This window comes from Daldinia loculata, assembly GCF_022478755.1.
Source record: "Daldinia loculata strain CBS 113971 unplaced genomic scaffold F4817scaffold_21, whole genome shotgun sequence".
Classification (NCBI taxonomy): domain Eukaryota; kingdom Fungi; phylum Ascomycota; class Sordariomycetes; order Xylariales; family Hypoxylaceae; genus Daldinia; species Daldinia loculata.
The window spans coordinates 490006-510474 of record NW_026054875.1 but is presented as its reverse complement, the minus strand read 5'-3'; the positions used below and the strand labels follow the sequence as shown (position 1 = coordinate 510474).

Below are 20469 nucleotides of genomic sequence, written 5' to 3'. Positions count from 1 at the left end.
CTCGGCCCTCGCTTCGCGAGGGCCTCGCACCCCCCCCTCGCGCGGCCCGGCAGCGGCGGCACAATGCTCTAGCTATTCTAGGCTATCCTTCATTAAGGTCTTTCTTTATTTATAAATTTTAAAAAAAGGATTGAAAAGAAAAACGTATGGGATTCGAACCTGGCTTCTTGTATGTAGACTTAAGTCATGTGGTGTTGTCTCGAAAGGGTTTAGTTTTGCACTTAAGAACATGTGACCTATATGTGGCCTTGTATTGGCATATGGCCACCTAATGTGATTGGTTAAATTTTTAGCCTAAACGTGGTGCACAGATCACCTTTTTCCCCAATCTTCTTATCTTTCCAAAAGCTTTTCTTATCAAAAGCCTTATCTTCTTATCGGCTTTAAAAGCCTTATCCTTTTATCGGCTTATCAAAGGCCTTATCCTCTTATCAGCTTATCAAAGGCTTTATCTCTTTTATCAAAGGTACGTACCGCCCAAAATATCCGCACTAAAATTAGCTCAACGCTAATCATGCAGCTAAAGCCTTAGCTCCATATCTCGACCAATGAGAAGCCTGGGATCCAGACGCTAGTGGGATGCACGGACGAATTGCCTAATTAGGAAATACCCTGGCCAAACACAACATCCCTCCTAAAAGTCGGGCAAACCAACCAAAACCAGATCTAAACGTATATACTGCCCCAAGAAGAAAACCTCATTCCTTGGACCAGCAGCCTACCCATAACATTTGGAGGAGAACATGAGTTAGAAGGCACAGAGCAGAATATGACTTAGAGTTTGGCAGAAGAAAGCAGTTGCTATACAGAACGATGAGGACATCGTAATTCCTTTTTTCGGAGGGGCATTGTCATGGTCACATGACATGTGGAAGTATAGATACATCATGTAGCTTAGCGATCCACATTAGAAAGTCTACAATACAACTTCATTACAATCATTGTGACATAGGTCCACTCAATGCTTTAGGATAACGGTTAGTTGCATGTGCTCGACTTACAGGCATGAGACCCGGCAACGAATAATTCCAAGTTACCTCATACATGTACAGACCTGGGAGTTACTTCACCTCATACAAACATTTAATACCTATAGCTTTAGTTATAGCTAGCGAAACAATCCTTCACTTGTTCGAACTCGCTCATCAATGGAATAGTCTAGAAAGAATATACGAATATCTACACGACGAGTCACGACGAGTAACATCCTTACTCCGTAGTGCCTCACAATGGCACCTCGCATCGAGGCTCAGGAGATCGAAACTTATTGGAACATATTCACAACCAGGACCAATGGCGGCAAATATCTAACGGGCGAGCAAGCGGCGCCGCTACTGAAGAACAGTGGATTACGGGACGACCAGCTTGAGCGCGTATGGGATGTGGCCGATGTAGACAACGATGGCAATCTCGACTTTGAGGAGTTCTGTGTAGCTATGCGCATCATCTTCGACATAGTGAATGGTGTAAGTTGTATACCTGGCTCTCTCCTTGTTTCACTCTTCCCCCGTCCCCAAGCACGTTAGACTGTACCGAAGCGAGCGGCTAACATGGGCTGGAATTCAACAGGAATACGCCGATGTGCCAGCGACGCTACCAGACTGGCTCGTCCCCGAATCTAAAGCCCACCTCGTCCAGGCCAACCGCGCCCTCACAGGCAAGCAGGTGCAGTTCGAACAAGTTGACGACGACTCGGATACCCCGGGGCTCAAGGATGGCTTCGATTGGTATATGAATCCCCAGGATAAAGCCAAGTATGAATCAATATACCAGGAGAACCGGGACATGCGAGGAGAAGTGGCCTGTAAGTCCTATTTTATTCTTCACCCCTTTCTATTATTCCACTCTAACAAGAGGTAAGGAGAGGTGAAGCAGCGAAGACTAATAAGGATGAGGAACAACAGTTAACTCCCTCGAGGACCTGTACGAATCCCTCGACGTGCCCGACACCGATATCCGATCAGCGTGGAACCTAATCAACCCGTCAGCCTCGTCCACCGTCAACAAGGACGCCTGCCTCGCCTTCCTTCACATCCTCAACAATCGACACGAGGGCTACCGGATCCCGCGCACGGTGCCCGCGTCCCTACGCTCCTCCTTTGAGCGCAACCAAATCGACTACCAGGTCGACAGCGCCCGCAACAACCCCGCCGCCTCGCGCTGGGCTGCCCGCGCCGACGAAAACACGTCCACCGGCCGTAAGGCCAAGTTTGGCGATCAATACCTGACGCGCCTCGGCCGCGGCGGCTTCAAGGCCTCCGGCACGGACTTCAGCTCCGCCCAGAGCGACGAGCAGTGGGAGGAAGTACGCCTGAAGAAGCAGCTACAGGAGATCGAGGACCGCATGGCGAAGGTAGAAGCTGATGCGAATGCTCGCCGGGGTGGCGGAAAGCGGGATACCAAACCTGCTCTCGTCAAGCGCGAGCTCGAGCAATTGCTCGACTACAAGCGTCGCGAACTAAGAGACATAGAAGAGGGCAAGGGGAAGGCGAAGACGGGGAGCAGCCTTCGTATTGTTGAGGATGATTTGCAGACGGTGCGGACGCAGATTGAGGGCTTAGAAGCGCATCTCTCTAGCCGGATGCAGGTTTTGGACCAGTTGAGGAGGGAGATTGAGGATGAGAAGGCGGGGAGGTAAGGAGCTACATATTTACCTAGATGGAGCAATATGTTGATGATGAGAGGGCAAGGAGGTGAAGATGAAGAGAATGAGAAGGATTTCCTCTCGTCTGAGACGAGAAAACGCTTGAGGGATGATAGATCCCCACGTGCGTCAGGCGGATAGCGAGCTACAATACCTAGTCTGTAATTCAAATGTACTGTACAAGTTTCCAGGTTCCGGTTCTATCACGAGAGGGTGAACTCGAGTTAGGTTGGCTATATTAAATAGGTAACAATTACAATAATAATCGTAAATCAGCATTTGGGTCGTTATCAGGTTTGAAGTTTTCGGAGTATTAGTAGCTACGGATGTGGCATAATTTTTAGCGGTGTGTATATCACAGAAGAAGAAAGAAAAGCATTAGGAATGTCATCTATTATCTCTATTATAAGACTACTGTCGAGAACCGATTCATTATTAAAAAAGGGGGGGCAGGGGTATCTTAGGGTACACATTACGGGTTCTCTCCTCGGCCCCTATTCATCACAAGCGAACTATCCGGCATATCCTTAAAGCAGTATCAACATCCTCGGATACTCTTGACTCTCAATCCCTCTAAAACCAAATTATCTCAAGGTAGGCCAGGTTCGAGAAACAGATATAGGTATTCGTAGTCTAGAAGGCGCTACCGTCGACGTAACCAGGTAGCGACTGGATACCGAGGGTTTTGCCCTTGATTATGTAGACCATGATGGAGAAGACTTTGACGGGGCCCAAACGGCCGGCTCCGCGACTCCGGCCAGTGGCTACCATGAGAACATCCATCGGAAGCGTCTTGACGGGGGTAGGTACCTTGCCTTTAAGGGCGAGGTCGATGTTCTTGGCGACACCAGCAGCCTTCGGGTAATAGTCAGTAAACATTGTCTGTTCATATATGCATCGTTTTCATCCCTGATACTAATTTAGGTAATTCAGGGATGTGTATAAAAGTAAGGTAACTTACCTGTTTATCCGAAAGCACGAAGCTACCACGGGGCTTCCACACAATATCGCCTGCTGCCCAGACGTCCTTGGTGCCTTTGACGCGGTAAAACTCGTCAATGTCGACGAATTTCTTGTCCGTCAGCAGGTCCGCGGGCAGGTACTCGGTGTTAGGCCGCATGCCCATGGTGGGCAGATACAAGTCCGTGAGGATCTTCTCGCCGCTTTGCAGCACAACTTCAGTCTTGCCCTCGGGCGTGGAGTGAGCCGCATCGACGCGGGCCGACTTGCGCACGTGCACGCCTAGCTTCTTCAGCTCGCCGGATACGTTAGACGCTAGGCTGTCGCCGCCCAGGATCTCCTCGTCGCCGGAGAGCAGGATGACTTCCTTCTCCTTGCCGTATTCAAAGGCAATCTCGGCGGCCACCTCGACACCCGTGCTGCCTGCGCCTGCAACTACGATGTGCTTCGCGGTCTTAACCTTGTCTTGAATTTGTGTCACGAGCCCGGTGACCTGCTCGTGCGTGCCGTTGCTCTTCCAGGGCACGGTGCCGTCGACGGCGCGCGTGCCTGTTGCTAGAACTAGATGGTCGTAGTTAAGCACGCGCTCGCCGCCATCACGCGTCGACACCTTGACCGTCTTGTCGATGATGTCGACGCCCTCAGCGCTGCCGACGATGAACTCGAAAGAGTCTGCCGGGTACTTGGCGAATCCTTTCTCGATGGGCTGGCTGTATTGCTCCTCCTTCAAGGTGCCCGGAACGATGGCACGCACGGATGCCATGTTCCAGTAGAAATGGCTGTTCTGCGACGAGGAGTTAGCAAAAGCCCCATTATTCCTATACAATTCAAATTCCAGGTTGAAACCAGGTGGATTTGCTAGAATTCAATGCGTTGCATATCCTGTGTGCATAGGTAGTATCCAATCACGTGGATCTTCTTATAGGAAGCCCAGCGTCGTATTGTTGTTTCCTAGCTTCGCCTTACTCCGAAGCTTGGTTATAGAGTGTAGAAACCAACAACAATAACATCAACGAGTCTGCTTACCTTGGAAACGAGGATAACTTTTAAATCCTTAACATGAGGTTTCGTATATTTCAGGAGTCTATGGGCAACACCGACGCCGGCGTAGGCGCCACCCAATACCACAATTGTCTTAGTCATGTTCGTTGGCGAAGTCCGGTTGCTAGTAGGAAGGGGTTATATTTTGGCAATAGTTAGAAAGGTTTGAGAACAGGACGAAGAACTTCGACAATGTATGGGAATAAATAAATAGTTTTAAGGAAGGAAAACCAAATACCTATGCTAAAGCAATGGCGAAGGAAACAACTCTCTCTAGTTTTCGGACGTGTCGAGATCCGGCAGGCAGTTGTGACTTATATACCTTGAGCTGTCGGTTTCACAGCAGGGAGGAACGGACCCTTATCATTCGATAGACTTTCACGCCTCAAACAACGGAGACCCCACTCATCAAGCCGAAAGGCCTAAGACCCAACCTTGGAAGTTATGTATTCATTTTCACATACCATCTACATAATACTACTATGTTTTGGTGGCTGCACAAAGAAGCCACTATTGGTCCGAGTTGGTCATACGAATTAGCTCGGAAACTTGAGATGAATAATATTCGTCTCATTGCTGACACAATGCAGTTTACTAGTACCGTATTTAATTTGTCAATATGCATTAGATTCATAGTCGTTTACAAGTAAAGGGGCGCTAAGGTTAAACAGCTATCCCAAGATTCCCAAGGCTTTGTAAAGTTTAGGTAGGCATTATATTCCCTTGATGTGTCTATCTACTACTGTCCGGCGGCCGTCCGAACGGCCGTTCCCCAAACTAGGCTTCAAAGAGTTAAGTAGAATACCACGACTAAGGTGCAATACCCCTTGATTAGTCTAATGATGAATAATCTGACCAATATAATGACAAATGCCATAATTGCTACTAGAGAAATCTCGAGTCTCAATTTTCTCTTGTCTTTTGTCTTTTTCTACATTATCCATCAACGCGCCCGACGTACATAATACTACTGTCCTCCTGGTCCGACGGCCGGGCCAGTCTTATTAGAGCTATCATTACACACAGCCATTTCATCTACGAAAGTGGAGGACTTTCTCGGTCCCGAGAGACTATTAGCACGAGGCTCTAAAAGTTTATGGGAGACAGACATCGGGCGCGATCTATTGGAGTCGAGACGGACAGGGGGGTTTCGTTCTCGTTGGCTTATTGGACAGCCTTATGAAATCCGAAGAAATGCTCCCCCATCTAGGAACTTTACCGAAATGGGATTGTACGTTGCAGGGACCTTTTGCATTAATTCGCGGGTTCTCATATTGAATGGCGTAACGGATTGTTTTCCATAGGAATGTGACAATATATTGGCCATAATTCAAGTGAGCTGAGCTCTACACCGACAGGGCCAGCTGGAAAGAATGCATCTGCACGATGGTGTATTTATTAACTAACTTGATACCAGGTAACGACAGAGCATATATCACTTTCCATAAGTCAACCCTTGGCCTGGCCATGTAAAGCAGTGTAATATAAATAAAATGTGCTCACCGAATCTAGACACTAGTCATATAGGCATGGTAATCATATATTACGAATATTAGCTAAAGTAGATCTTCATGTGATGCCGACAACAACGGGTAGAGACATAAATCTAAGTGGTTCGGAGACGGTACATATTTACACCGACGCACGAAGCCCCGGACCTTGATCTCGAGGATCTACCTTCTTCTGATAGATTGCGGGTCCCTGAAAGCAATGTCGCCAATTAGAAGCGGGTAGCACTTACATCACCCCGCGCAGCAAACGCATGACGAAAGTCGTCACGGCTGAAGCCATTGAAGCAATCGACCCCGCCAAAACCTATTTGACCTACTTGCAACCTAAGTTTCTAACATCATAAATAAATAAAAACACAATCAGGTACTGTAGCTCTCCCATAGATCTTTAGCTAATCCCATCCTATCTCTACTATATAAGGAAGTAGTTAGTAGAGTCTACAGCTAACACGGGATCGAATATTCTAGCCTTCAAAACACTCCAAAACTCTTACACTCGTCAAAATGGTCGACATCAGCCCTGCTTTCGCTAAGGCCCAGGAGGACTCCAGGAAGCTCACCTCCAAGCCTGGCAACGATGAACTCCTCGAGCTCTACGGTACTTACTCCTCTTCCTCTCTCCTATTACATGCAAATCACTTCTATATAGCTACCATCTCCTATAGCCCAAGAGCGGAGAATATATACAGTAAAGAAACTAACAATGGTCTCGTATAGGTCTCTTCAAGGTCGGCAACGGCGAAGACTTCAGCAAGGCCGAGAAGCCCGGCGTGTTCGACCTAAAGGTACGCGAACTCAACTCTCTCTCGTCTCTCCCTCACAGCCAATCCCAACACGCGGGATTCGCGTAGGACAACGGTAGTACACGCACAAACTAACTCGACCACGTAGAACAAGTACAAGTACCAGGCGTGGCAGAAGCTCGTCGACGAGGGTATCAGCCCCGCGGACGCCCAGGACCGCTACGTCAAGCTAGTCGAGACCCTGAAGGAGAAGTACGGCTTCGACGCGAGCAAGGAGCCCGAGGCCGTCAAGAGCTCTTAGATTTCGTATAGAGCTCTAGTTCAGTCGTTGCATCTATCGCGTTCTCTTCGTATTAGACTAGTCGATTAGCCCCGTGTTCAATAGCGATGTTAGGTACGCTCCGGTCTCGAAGGAGCCCTGGGGATTCTTCGCGGTTAGACTATGTGGGCAGCGATACGCTGCAGACGTTATAGCTATATAGATTAATCTATACCATCACGTGAACGTGCGGACGAGACTTCAAGATAATTGAGGGGAGTGATTTACAAGTAGATTTGTTGCATACTCGAGTTGCTCCTTTAACATAACCGGATGTTTCAAATCGGCCTTTAATAGCTCTACTACACGTCTTCCTATATTAATGTCTCCTATGTCTAATCCTTCCAAAAATGACCTATACAATCAGGTTCCGTATAGCTTGCCGTAGCTACCCACGGAACCTCACTATCTCCGTATCTCTGTAGAGGCAGGCTATACGGTATCCTTAGGCCAACCAGAGGCCCGTTCCCGTCGAGATCTTCTTTTGTAGGCGTATCCGTCTTAAAGGTACCAACCATCTTAGCTCCGTCCGCAAATAATTCAGGCCATACGAGGACGCCAATCTCCCACGAGGCAATTTGTATCTGCCCGGTGTTTGCGGCCTCACCCCAGGCCTGCTTTGATATGTTGGAGGATGTGAGCAAGGCCCAATCGATGGACCTGTTCTCGTTGTACCGTATGTAAGTCTTTATATGTGGCGCGGCACGTTTGCGTCCCCCATCTCGGATTTCGCCGTCTTCGACTGAGGTGTAGTTAGCTTAAACTGTTACAATGCACCTTAGAAACGAGCGAGTTAGACGTACTTATCCCCTTCTCGCAATCATTAGCCCAGTGGTAAAATATAGGTTTCATGTATTGAAGCTGCTTCGTTTGAGTTGCTGATTGTATCTTCATGTGTATAGAAGCACCAGAAGCGTAGCCATCTAAGGAACGTCTTATCTCATCAGGAGTAGGAAATATTATCTTGAATTTAGGCTTCGAGGAACTCGCTCTCGTAGATGATAAGGAGTCAAATAAGGTGTGTTTTAGCCAGGTGTCTGTTGCACCTAGAGTTGCAATGGATGATATTTGCACCACGATCTCTGATTTCCCCGACTGGACAGGGACAGGGCTGAGGGCGTGTTTAACACCTGCCCATCCCCAGCGAGTCTTCCTAGGATCATCTCCATTAATATCATGCCTTCCGGGTACGCTGGCAACTAGCGCTCCTCGTACGGCACCAAAGTCATATTTTTCCATTTCATCAACCATGGACTTGCATATCTGTCTTTTAGTATCGTAGGCTCGTAAGTAATTCAGCAAGTCGATTTTAAATCTCGGCCCGTAGCCAATACGCAAATCTGTTTCGGAAGACTTATGCGATTCTGTTAGGCGAGGGAGTCGTGGAGTTTGCCAAACGCCATTGGTCAAATTCGTCCAGTCCTTTGGAATCATGTTGGCTGTATATATAATAACCTGTGCTGTGTCGTCATGTCTAAATAACACAAGTATCTTCGAATGGTGGGTGCCGAATATCTCTGGCATGTATGCTGCATGAAGAGTGACATTTTTATACTGAGAAGACTGTTTCTATACTGGGTGTTAGTATCAATGCCTCACCTGAGTATAGAGTAAAACGACTTAAGCAAGCATTATAGATTCTCTAAACGGGGTTGGCATATGGCTAGGTACATAATTAAAACTAGGTATACAGCACACCACAATGCTTCTACGATACTTGGATTCAAGTTGAAAGTCAAGAAAGGGTATTCGTAAGTGAATACAGGGTGCTTGCTTTCAAGATGTCAATATGTAATACCAACTCCTCTCATCATATCACGACTCGCAACATTATGAATTATAGATGACTAGCTCATTTGCACACATAGTCTCATAAGGTACTGTGTAACCTGGGCTTTGAACGTAGTGCACGAAGCATTAGAGAATATGAGAGTAGGCTTACCTCAAGCGACAACCTATGAGTATCATCTCTCTTCCAGAATCCGTGTACAATATGAACTTTGACGAGCGATCTTGTATCCTCGTCAAAATGACTCATAAGAAAGTCCACATCGTGTAAGTAGTTGAACTCCCAGCACTCAGTTATCAGTGGATCGCCGAGAAGATCATGGAGGGAGACAGCTCCGACATTTGACTCTTCCGAAAGGTCCCTAATAGTGGTAAGCTTAAATGGGGACTCGATGAGTTTACGCTCGCGACTTCTCCTTTTCCTTGGAGGACTAATTGGGTGTGAAAGTGATGCTGGTATCTCATAGGACCTTTTCGTAATGTCATCCTTTTCTGTATTACTTAAACGGCGGCGCTTTGCTGAAGGTTCTGCCATGTCGAAAAACGGGAGTGGATGGGGGCTACGTCGTATCGGTGAAGTACAACGCGATTATCAAGATCCCCTCTAAAGGACAGGCTGAAGGGTATATGCACGTCAGCTGTGGTGGAGGAGGAGGAGGTTATACCTATGAATGCGCTAAGGCCGGAGACTTCAATGTTCGAAAAATATGCAGAAAGCCGGTGCTGATATCAATCAAGTTTCAAGCGTACTATGTAAAACAATCCCACAGGGCTGACGCGGACGGCTGATTTTGTGTTTAATGCTTCATAGCCAATGTCGCGATGGCGTAGCTTGGCAACCGACTGATCGCCGCAAATGTCCACTACTTTGAGTTATGTGCATAGCACAACAGATTACTAAATACGAGAGTATGCCCTGCTTTATTTAGCACCTGTTGAGCTAGATGAGATCTGGACGATGAAGAGAATAGAACGAAGTTATTTGTCAATTTTCAAGTTAGAATGGTATAAACATTTATATACTAGGTAATCTGGAACTTGTGACTGCCTTGTCTGTTCTATAAATATATGAATAGAAGTACCTAAGGTTATTCCGAGTTGAGACCTGATATGCCACCTTGCATTAGCCACATAGTATCTATCATCCCACCCATCGTGGCTAAGCACACTTTTGTTAGTGGTGTCCTTTTTAAGTATCACTACTGCTGTAAGGGGTCGTGTGGAGACTGTTGATAAGGTTAAGACACACTGTATAACAGGTAATTAAGAAAAGTATTACCAAGGTAGCTTTTGTTTGCCCCCGGCCATGAGTTGGCCTGGTACGGCTGTTTAGGTACGACGTGATACTCACCTTAGACTCTCCACACAGTCAACGGCACCAAGAGATACATAGCAGAAGGCGGTGCACTGTTTTCTGGCCTTACGGAAATGGTAGAGCGATAGTCTCGTTTCAACAATCCAATTTTCGCATCCTTCCCAACTTACGTGCTTTATCATCTTAGCCATAGAAGTGATACAGACGACTATTAGCGAACCTCGAGCCTATTGAATGAATCTCTTTTTTGTTTTTGCTCCGGGTTGGCTTTTAATTCTGCAGACGTAACCATCTGCTTTCTTTTTCCTAGTTATTCTCTTTTCATTCCTTGTTCATTTTCTTCCCACTGGACATATTCCGATGTACTGGAGCCGGTGACGCGCGACTCTCTTCGTTGCCCCTTTCTCCAAACACTAGACCGGAAAAAGCTCCTCGCCAACAACTTCAGTCCCTTCTCAAACCCCCTGTGCTGAGTCGCGCGCTTGGCCATCTTAATCAATATTCGATTGACGCGACGACTTTCCTCTCCTGCGTCGACGCTTTCCCTACTGTCATTGGTCGTTTAATCATCAACACGCTCGTTATTCGCGACAACGAATTACACCCTATTAGCCATGAGGCTCGCCTCTCTCGCGCTGTTTCTCGGCGCTGCCGTCCTCGGCACTGCGCAAGCAATTGGTTCGGAGACAAGTGATAGTCCTGACCGGGAGAACACATATTTTAATGGCAAAAGAGTACCTCCATTACTCGAGTTAACCCCCGATACCATCGATAAGGAGCTGAAACTTTCAAAATTCCTGGTTGTCAAATATTACAGGTGAGACCTTTTTATTTCTAAGCTTTGGCTTCGGGATTCCATACATTACTTTCCGATATATAATGATATGCTCCTCCAATGTTACTCCTTTGTAGTACGTCTTAGCAGTTTGCTTACGGTTTAATAGTCCGTTCTGTATTCACTGTATAGATTATGCGCCGACCTATCAGACTTTGTACGAATACTACTACACTTCCAAAGCCCCGAGCGACCCGGAATCAGGATCCGCTGCAACTTCCTTTGAGAAGTTTTACGATATCAGATTTGCCGAGCTAAACTGTGTGGCTTATGGCGATCTATGTGCAAAGCATGAGATCACTACATGGCCCGAGACCCGAATTTTCAAAGATGGCGAGATCGCTGACCGTGTCAATGGTGGTAAAGATATAACTGTCATCTCGAAGATGATCGAGGGCGCGCTCGAGAAGGAAAAGCCTGGTACTCGCCCCAAGGAGCTTTCGCTTCCCAAACCCGGTGCCAAATCATTTCCTGAAGGATCACCCGAGACTGAAGGAACTGCTGAGAAGACTGAGAAGGTCGAGAAGTCTGCGAAGGGCGAATCCGACGATGCTACTCCTGCAACTAAGTCTACGCCGGTGAAAGTGGACAGCGTAAAACCATCCAAGCCGACCAAGACCCCCAATGAGCAAGGGATTTCCGTATCCCTGACGGCCGAAAGTTTCCAGACTCTTGTAACAATGACCCAGGAGCCGTGGTTTATCAAGTTCTATGCTCCTTGGTGTCATCATTGCCAAGCTATGGCTGCGAATTGGCAGCAGCTAGCCAAGGAGATGCAAGGCAAACTCAACATCGGTGAGGTCAACTGCGATGTGGAATCTAGGCTATGCAAGGACGTCCATCTTCGAGGTTATCCCAGCATTCTGTTCTTTAGAGGAGGCGAGCGTGTTGAGTACAATGGCTTGCGCGGACTTGGCGATTTCCTTCAGTATGCCGAAAAGGCTTTGGATATTTGCACTGGCGTTCAGGATGTTGATGCGTCGTCTTTCAAGGCCCTCGAAGAGAAAGAAGATGTTATCTTCGTCTATTTCTACGACCACGCCACCACAGCCGAAGACTTCATGGCCCTCGAGAGATTGCCTCTCAGTCTGATCGGACACGCCAAGCTGGTTAAAACAAAGGATCCCGTACTCTACGATAGATTCAAGATTACGACCTGGCCTAGATTACTCGTCTCGCGGGAAGGACGACCTACGTATTACACACCCTTGACCCCTAGAGAAATGCGCGATACTCATCTGGTTCTTACTTGGATGAAGTCTGTCTGGCTACCTATCGTCCCAGAGCTTACTGCCTCGAATGCACGTGAAATCATGGATGGAAAGATCGTTGTCCTAGGAATCCTAAATAGGGAAGACCAGGAGACATTCTTAAGCGCCAAGCGCGAAATGAAGCGTGCCGCAAACGAGTGGATGGACAAGCAAATACAATTATTCCAACTAGAGCGACAGAACCTTCGTGACGCTAAGCAGCTCCGCCTCGAGGAGGCCGAAGACCGCAATGACCAACGGGCTCTACGGGCCGCTAAAAGTATCCGGATCAGCATGGACATGTCTGACCGTAAAGAGGTTACATTTGCCTGGGTAGATGGTGTCTTTTGGCAAAGGTGGATCCGAACCACTTATGGTATCGATATCAAGGACGGTGAGCGGGTAATCATAAACGATGAGGACGTAAGTTTAAGCCTGAATGATCGTTTCGTTACATTGTATTAACTTGATTATAGAACCGACGATACTGGGACATGACCATCACGGGCAGCCCCATTGTCCCCTCGCGTGTATCGATCCTAGAAACCATCTCGAAGGTCACTGCTTCTCCTCCGCTAATTAAACCTAAGCTCACGATTTCGAGCTTCGAGAAGATCTTCTTCGACATACGAGTCACCTTTACCGAACATCCGTATCTCTCCTTCGGCTGCATAGCAGGAATTGGTCTTGGCTGCGCCTCATGGTTCCGGGGACGAATCCGGAGGAACCGTGGCCACTTCCGCCTCGAAGACAACCTTCCTATCAAAGAAATAAAGGAGGGTCTCCTTGGTAACACAGCTAATGGGAAGAAGGACTGAATAAGCATTTTCAGGCGGGGAAATAAATATTTGAAGCATTGGCATTTGGGAAGACATGGGTTACTGGAGTTGATATTTACCCAGCGGGAGTTTCTGTATACTACTCTCTTGTGTCCTCGCGCTTGAACAGGCGACCCATACAATTGCCCATCGTCATTTTTTCTAACATATGGTGTCTTGGTTATGGACACGTTCTACATTAGTATAGAAAGCTACGGCGCGTCACGAAGCTTTGGGACTACGGAAACGAAACGAAGGGGTGGCGGAACGGAGTAGCTGAGGGTGAAAAGACGAGAGTGGTCAGGATAGACCGAACTCTCTTGTGTTTCTATCATGATAGCAGAGACAAATGCATCCTCATAATAATATCCCTTTACTATTTTGATATTAATCTGCTGCGTCTTGGTTTTAAATGATTGGGTTATCTCTATGCTTAACGTCTACGCAGGATTTTATGAGCAGCGGTGCCAATTATGATCGATAAAAAGTCCAGCAGGATGATGATATCGTAATTCAACGCGGGTTATTCTTTTTCAAAGTTGTCTATCTATCTGAAAAACCAGGCAGACAACAAGATGAGCTCGCCTTTCTATAGCTAAACCTCTCATCTAGGGCGCAATCTATACAATTGTCCGACCGGGTACATCTTAAGTGTAGATCTTATCTGTGAAAGCATTCAGACTAAGTCCGTTCTTCGCGAGGTCCTCGACTTCGATCAAGAATTCAAGAGGCATCTCAACCAGTGTGCCGCGCACACGGCTTAGCCAATCCTTGACCTCGGCAACACCACCGGGGAACTCCTCGCGCACGACGTGGCCGTACTCAACCTTGCTCTGCTGCTGCCCCTCCTCCTCCTCGTCGCGCTTGTGCCTGCGCTCATTCTCCTCCTCGCTGCCGGGGATCGAAAAATGGCGGCTGAAGAAGTCGTCGTACTGCTCCCAGGTACGCACTTGGTCGTTCGGCACCGGGTGGAACACCTTGCTGAAGACCTCGGTATTGGTGCGCGCCGTCTCCGTCCACAGCCGCCAGAAGTCCTCGCTCATCGGGTCTTCGACCAGCCTGTCCGACGGCGACCCCCAGTCGTACTGCTGCGGGTCCCGGTCTACGGGCGTCCAGTTGGCGTCGGGTTGGTCCCAGCGCTGGTCGGGTAGTAGGCCGAGGTGCTTGCGGTAGAGCTGGCGGCGCAGCGACGTCGCGAAGCGGGACGCTGTGAACGGGCGCCCGTTCATGCTGCTGTCGATGGGCTCTTGGTCTTCGATTACGACGGCGATTTCGGAGTCGTGGGTCCCGAGTTGGCTGCGGTCGTTTAGGTTGGCTGAGCCGCAGATCACGAGGCGGTCGTCGGCGATGAGGACCTTGCTGTGGATGTATAGCTCCTCGGACACGAACGCGTTCATCTCGTCCTCTTCGCTGCCGTTCCAGGGGACGTCGCGGATGTCGGGGCCGCCTTCCATGTAGCAGCTAGACACGGTGTCCCAGGTGCTGTCGTCGACTTTGGAGGCGGCGGATTGGTAACGGTCGTAACTGCCGTCGTCAGGTCTCCCGTTGTCATCGCCGTAGCGGTAGCCCTGCTCCCTGTCGTCGTGTTCGCGACGGGCATCTTCGTAGGATACACCGCTGTCTTGTTCGGCTTGTCTTAGAGTAGAAGATATGTTGATGCGGTCGTAGTTACGCAGGTTGTAGAAGCCGATATAGCGGCGCCAGTCATCCACGCCCTGCTGTTGTAGGGACTCGATGATGCTGTGACCACCGCGGTTGATACTGTTGTATTGCTGTGATAATGAGTTAGCGGTTGCTTTTTTAACTAGTTTCAAGGTGTTACAGATGTCTCGGGGTATAATAGTCAACCACCCAATCTAGTCGACTACGGGGTTCGAACTCCCGAGACAGGATAGAAGGACTCAGTGTTACGTACGAATTCCATAATGGCGCGGGTTCCGAGGGCACCGTCGGACTTTAGGTCGCCGGCAAACGCGGGCACGGCTGGCATCAACACAATGACACGGAAGTCCTCCCTGTTGTTATGGGCGCGGACAATGCGTGATACAATTGTGGCGCCTATCTTGTTCTCAACCGGACGCTGTTCGTCGGATGTAGCGGTGATGAAAAACTATCCTGTGTTAGACAACTAATAAATAGTACTGCTCGATTCAAGAGCTTACCTGGTTCTCAATATAGATAAAGTGCTCGGCATTCTCAATAGCGTTAATGTACGCATTGGCAATGGAGTGCTCCGTAGGGTGGCCGGCGGACCAATCGCAGCAACTTTAAGATAGTCAATATTACGAAGTATATAACTCAACTATAACCATTTGTAGGAGAGAACGTAGACTTACCTTCTGCAAAGCTGGATCTTAATACCACCAGAACGGTCATAGTTGTCACCACCTCGGTTGCGGTGTTCTTCTTCTTCGCCTCCATCGCCCACAAGTCGTCTTATACCGCGATTAAAATGGCCCTGGAAGTCGTCGAACATACCACGGTGTTGTTCTTCACGGGGCCTTTCGGCAGAACTACCAACCACAATCCTCTCGTACTTGCCAGTATCTTTCTTGGTATATTTCTCGTTGTATATGAAGTTCCTGAGACCATGTCAATTATGTTCTATCACTTTTTCATAGGCACTTACCATCGGTCTGTAAAGTGGTCGATGAGATTGTGCACGATAGGGCCTTTGAGGGAAATGGCAATATCAGACCAGCCCATCCTCGAGTTCTTCGTTCGGTCGACTGTTTCGGTTAGAATACTTGGCCGGATTGATCAGTATACCATGACTCACGTTGATTGTGATCCCAGTTGTCTACACCTTCAAAGTCGTAGATACGAGCATTGTTGAAATCTTGGCCGGGGAAGACAATTGAGTCTAAATTACCGGGGTGAGCATCGGCAATAGGGTGACCTATTCATTTTTAGCAAGCCGAGGCGTCAATATAAGTACTATAGGTTAAAACTCACTGTTTGTATCGTATCTTCCAAAACCTGGAGATATGTTAGCGTTGATCCAGGGGCTTGGGTTTTGTTCCACATACACATATCGAGACCACCCATGAAGGCGATACGTCGATCGACGACACATAACTTCTCGTGATGGGCCCAGTACAGGACAGTATCACCAAATGAACCATAAAGTTCCTTTAGTGCATCTCCGGAGACTTTGGACAAGCGAAAGTCATTCAACTTGAGATTGTCCAAAGATAAATCGGCAAAGGCGGTCTCAAGCTTTGCTCGGTCTGTCGGCAGATGATCGGGGTGTCTAAACACTTTGATATTTGGATGTAGGGCCTCTAGGGCATGCTTGGTATGCTAACGAGGATAATCAGTGAGTTGCGTAAGTCTTAGATATAATATAGATGCTCACCGCAGAGTCCACTGGTGGTGGCCCAATAGGTTAGCCGAACTCGTAGTGATAAAAGCTTAGTTAGGGAAGAACATACGGGTCAGGGCCTGAGTGACCTCCTTGTATACGATAATGCGTATTTCAACGCCCCTCTCAGCAGCTGCCCGCAGCATGTTATCGAGACGGTACTGCTGATTACGTGAAGGAGGTCGACGAAGATAGAGCTCCGGGCTCAGCCACCAGTCTAGAATATACACGCTTTCTCTAGCCTCTGTATTTTAAATTAGCGGAGTTGCTCGCGGTAGTATACTAGGCTTTAACATCCCATACCTTCAAGAGCTAAAGATACGGCGTGGAAGTACGATGCTCCATCGACATACCACTTGACAGAGCCAGTAGTCTGGGGTGCAAAGGACTGGAAACGATAGTTGCTGGGCGCCTGTTGCTCAACGGCGCCTCCATCATCCTGCTGGGGATCTTCTTCACTGGTCCCCTTTAAGGCCTCCTTCACATCTTTAAAGGCATCTTCTGCCTTTTGCAGAAAACTCTCCATGTTGGATATGATGGGGTTGTAAGTAATATGTAGGTCAAATGGTGGTTTGGCAAAAAGGTGGTGAGGAATCTAGATATCTAGACCTCATAGAAAAGGAAATTGACAATGGCTTAGAGGATTTAAATCAGCTAGGTTAGGCAGGTACCAAAGATAAATAGGCTACGCTAATCCAAGATTTAGCTACTATTTGTATACAAATCTGTATCTAAGATGACCGTTGCGGTCAGGTTTGAATCACAGCTCTTATGTCGTGGAGGGGTGACGAAGTCCTTGGTGGGACCCGGGAAACGGGCTTTCAAGCTGGAGTCTTGGCTTGCATCAGCCCCCTAATGATCACAACGAACAAATCAAGACTCAAAGCAGCTTTCTCAAATACGATTTATGAATGGTCACGCCTAGTAATGAAGCCCTTCTAAGCTGATGTGTTGATAGGATACTAACAGGCCTATCAGATGCGACGGTGCCCCTCTCCCACTAGGTTACAAGTTGTAATTTATAGAAGAGAATTATGCACTGTATAGAATACGGTATTGAGTATCCGGTTTGTGGATAAGGAGGAGACGTTGGTGAGTGACGGGGGCGTCAAAGATGTTTCAAGGAGAACAAATTACCCGCACTTACAACAGTTACATAATATGACCTAAAGTAATGCAAACAAGCTGACAAGGTACCCATGTCGTGTGACATTGTGCAACAATTTGTGCAACTAACTCTAGTCTCTACGCTAGAGAGATTAAGAGAGAGTAATCCGTAAGGCGGGCGGTAAGAATGGGACTCATCATCACCGCCTTCCGTAACAAGCGAAAAAGACCGGACGAATTATAGACCCACTAAAATTTTCAATTGTCCCACTGTCTGCGACACTTGCAACTTTACATGCGCAAACCTACAATCAGTCAATTCCAGACAAGATATAGTACCTAGTACTCATACTACATAAGGGCCAATCAATTCAAGATGCCCAAAAAACAGTCCAAGAAGCAAGACGCCCCGTCTGCTACAGGCGATTCGCGATTCGCTAACTTCGAATCCGACCCTCGTTTCCGTCTACCCTCGAAGAGTCGCACCAAGACTACTATAGACAAACGTTTCTCGCGTATGCTGAAGGATGATGATTTCGTCGCGAGTGCCAAAGTCGATAAATATGGTCGCAAGTTAAAGTCAGATAATAAAAAGAAAGCCCTGCAAAATATATACCAGGCCGATGATGATGACGAGGGTGCCGAAGTGGATGAGGATCGTGTCGTTGAGCGCGAACTTCAAAAGGCCAATACCAAATATGACCCGGCTCGTGGTGGTGGATTCTCCTCTTCTGAATCCGGCTCGGATGACGAGGATGACGAAGATGATAAAGACGAAGAGGATGAGGAGGCCGAAGTAGCTACGTCTGGGAGTATGCAAAGGTTGCGCGACGCTCAAGCGGACGTCGAAACGGGAGAGGTCACGAAACGGATAGCAATCGTTAATCTAGATTGGGATTACATAAAGTCTGCCGATTTGCTAGCTCTTTTCTCTAGTTTTGTACCCAAAGGCGGGAGGATCGAGCGAGTTTCTATCTACCCGAGCGAGTTTGGCAAGGAGAGAATGCAACGGGAAGAGTTGGAAGGGCCTCCTAGGGAGATCTTCAAGAAGGCTTCAGAGTCCCAGGACGAAGAATCCGAGCCTGACTCCGAAGATAGTGGCGACGACGACGAGGAAGATGACGAAAAGATAAAAAACGACATTCTTCAGGAAGGAGATGATCAAGACTTTGACAGTGATGCACTTCGAGCTTACCAACTGGACCGGTTGCGCTACTATTATGCCGTCATGGTATGCTCTGATACGGCGACAGCAGAGAAGATCTACGCCGCAACAGATGGCACAGAATACCAGTCATCTTCGAATTTTATGGACTTGCGATTTATACCTGATGATGTCACATTTGATGATGAGCCGAGGGATGAGTGCGATTCCATATCGCCTGATTACAAACCAACTGAATTCACAACTGACGCTTTACAACATTCTAAAGTTAAACTGACTTGGGATATACATCCCGAAGAGATGACTAGGAAAGAGGATATCAAGCGGGCATTCAGTGGTAGTCGCGCAGAAATTGAAGAGAATGATCTGCGCGCTTATCTCGCAAGCGATAATAGTGACGACGAGGATGCTCAGAGTGAAGAAGAAGAGGACCAGGCCGAAGTGGCTGATGATCAGCCGAAATTGACAAAAAGGGAGTTGAAAGCAAAGAAACTCCGTGAAGCTCTCGGTTTGAGCTCCGAACCGCTGTCGCGGCCTTCAAAATCTGGTCCGGTCGGAGATATGCAAGTTACATTCTCCGCCGCACTAATGGACGATGGTAAAAAGAAGAAAGAACCGGATGCCGAAGAGACTACTATTGAAAAGTACATGCGCAAAGAGCGAGAAAGGAAAGCTCGGAGGAAGGAGAAGGTTGTAACGAAGCGTGATGAAGGTTCTGGCCAAACAGATGATGATGAGGCCGAGCAACCCCAGGATGACCTCGATTTTGATGACCCCTTCTTTACAACCGATGAGCCCGTTAGAAAGTCGAAACATACCGAAAAGAAGGAGGAACGCCGCAAGAGGCGAGAAGCAAAAGAAGTTGAAGCAGTTGAGAATGCTGCCCAGAAGGCCCATTTGGAGCGACTCATGGCTGAAGATTCCAAGGATGCTGCTGAGCATCTCGACCATTTCGACATGAACGAAATTTCTCGCGCGGAAAAGCAGAAATCCAAGAAGCACAAGAAGAGAAAGAAGGAAGTGGAAGATCATGGCGGTCTCCAAGAAGGATTCGAGATGGATGTTAAAGACGATCGATTCAAGGCTGTCTTTGATAGCCATGAATTCGCTATTGATCCTTCGAACCCGCGATACAAGGCTACGCCAGGAATGAAGCAGCTGCTTGAGGAGAGGCGCAAAAAGCGGAAAACAGACACCGATGCGACTGATGGGCAGCAGCGGCAGAATGGTAAAGCTAAGAAGCAAAGGAGATAGATGCAGGTACACTAGAGTAAAAGTCAATACCTTAGGTGTACATATCGCCTCTGATCTACTCATGTTAGCTCATAGGTTAAACCCGTTTTAAAGTCCTAGGTGATATATTCCTACGATATCTAGGTAATTATAGACATCGTTCCCAATACGAATATTGGCACGTAAATGCCTATGATGTTATTCTAATAAAATCCCTAACTTTGAACTTCACTTATATGCTAGTCACTCGGAGACCAAATGCATGCGTTTGAGTTACATAGTATCAGGTGATGAACGTGTTTTTTTGACTATCTATAATATAGTTTGGCCTAGTGACGGGTTGCTGAGTGTCCTCTCCTAGGTTTTCGCCCTTATC

At 47.7% G+C, this 20469-nt stretch overlaps 7 protein-coding genes across 7 annotated transcripts; 4 read left to right on the top strand and 3 right to left on the bottom strand.

Annotated features, from left to right (window-relative positions):
- Positions 1 to 988: 988 nt before the first annotated feature.
- On the top strand, positions 989 to 2983 carry F4817DRAFT_96268 (actin cytoskeleton-regulatory complex protein END3). Its single transcript, XM_049308095.1, has 3 exons — positions 989 to 1466; positions 1570 to 1804; positions 1905 to 2983. The coding sequence occupies exons 1-3, from the start codon at positions 1230 to 1232 to the stop codon at positions 2636 to 2638; spliced, it is 1206 nt and encodes a 401-aa protein (XP_049159661.1). The 5' UTR covers positions 989 to 1229; the 3' UTR covers positions 2639 to 2983.
- Positions 2984 to 3020: 37 nt separating this feature from the next.
- On the bottom strand, positions 3021 to 5178 carry F4817DRAFT_336337 (FAD/NAD(P)-binding domain-containing protein). The gene is made up of 3 exons (XM_049303135.1): positions 4631 to 5178; positions 3606 to 4388; positions 3021 to 3499 (listed from the first exon to the last, which is right to left on the bottom strand). The coding sequence occupies exons 1-3, from the start codon at positions 4745 to 4747 to the stop codon at positions 3278 to 3280; spliced, it is 1122 nt and encodes a 373-aa protein (XP_049159660.1). The 5' UTR covers positions 4748 to 5178; the 3' UTR covers positions 3021 to 3277.
- A 998-nt stretch (positions 5179 to 6176) lies between these two features.
- Positions 6177 to 7404, top strand: F4817DRAFT_336334 (acyl-CoA-binding protein). Its single transcript, XM_049303134.1, has 4 exons — positions 6177 to 6520; positions 6625 to 6754; positions 6874 to 6941; positions 7048 to 7404. Exons 2-4 carry the CDS (start codon positions 6661 to 6663, stop codon positions 7198 to 7200), a joined length of 315 nt encoding a protein of 104 aa, XP_049159659.1. The 5' UTR covers positions 6177 to 6520; positions 6625 to 6660; the 3' UTR covers positions 7201 to 7404.
- Positions 7405 to 7432: 28 nt separating this feature from the next.
- On the bottom strand, positions 7433 to 10047 carry F4817DRAFT_336331 (phospholipase D/nuclease). The gene is made up of 3 exons (XM_049303133.1): positions 9161 to 10047; positions 8022 to 8787; positions 7433 to 7960 (listed from the first exon to the last, which is right to left on the bottom strand). Exons 1-3 carry the CDS (start codon positions 9539 to 9541, stop codon positions 7554 to 7556), a joined length of 1554 nt encoding a protein of 517 aa, XP_049159658.1. The 5' UTR covers positions 9542 to 10047; the 3' UTR covers positions 7433 to 7553.
- Positions 10048 to 10374: 327 nt separating this feature from the next.
- F4817DRAFT_336328 (thioredoxin-like protein) lies at positions 10375 to 13615 on the top strand. The gene is made up of 3 exons (XM_049303132.1): positions 10375 to 11138; positions 11266 to 12829; positions 12883 to 13615. Exons 1-3 carry the CDS (start codon positions 10936 to 10938, stop codon positions 13222 to 13224), a joined length of 2109 nt encoding a protein of 702 aa, XP_049159657.1. The 5' UTR covers positions 10375 to 10935; the 3' UTR covers positions 13225 to 13615.
- On the bottom strand, positions 13576 to 17433 carry F4817DRAFT_336326 (phospholipase D/nuclease). The gene is made up of 11 exons (XM_049303131.1): positions 16892 to 17433; positions 16659 to 16832; positions 16583 to 16593; positions 16254 to 16527; positions 16180 to 16203; positions 16004 to 16123; positions 15854 to 15953; positions 15561 to 15806; positions 15387 to 15489; positions 15140 to 15334; positions 13576 to 14996 (listed from the first exon to the last, which is right to left on the bottom strand). The coding sequence occupies exons 1-11, from the start codon at positions 17112 to 17114 to the stop codon at positions 13872 to 13874; spliced, it is 2595 nt and encodes an 864-aa protein (XP_049159656.1). The 5' UTR covers positions 17115 to 17433; the 3' UTR covers positions 13576 to 13871.
- Positions 17434 to 17557: 124 nt separating this feature from the next.
- F4817DRAFT_96116 (uncharacterized protein) lies at positions 17558 to 20460 on the top strand. The gene has a single exon (XM_049308094.1). It carries the CDS (start codon positions 18072 to 18074, stop codon positions 20112 to 20114), a length of 2043 nt encoding a protein of 680 aa, XP_049159655.1. The 5' UTR covers positions 17558 to 18071; the 3' UTR covers positions 20115 to 20460.
- Positions 20461 to 20469: the final 9 nt, after the last annotated feature.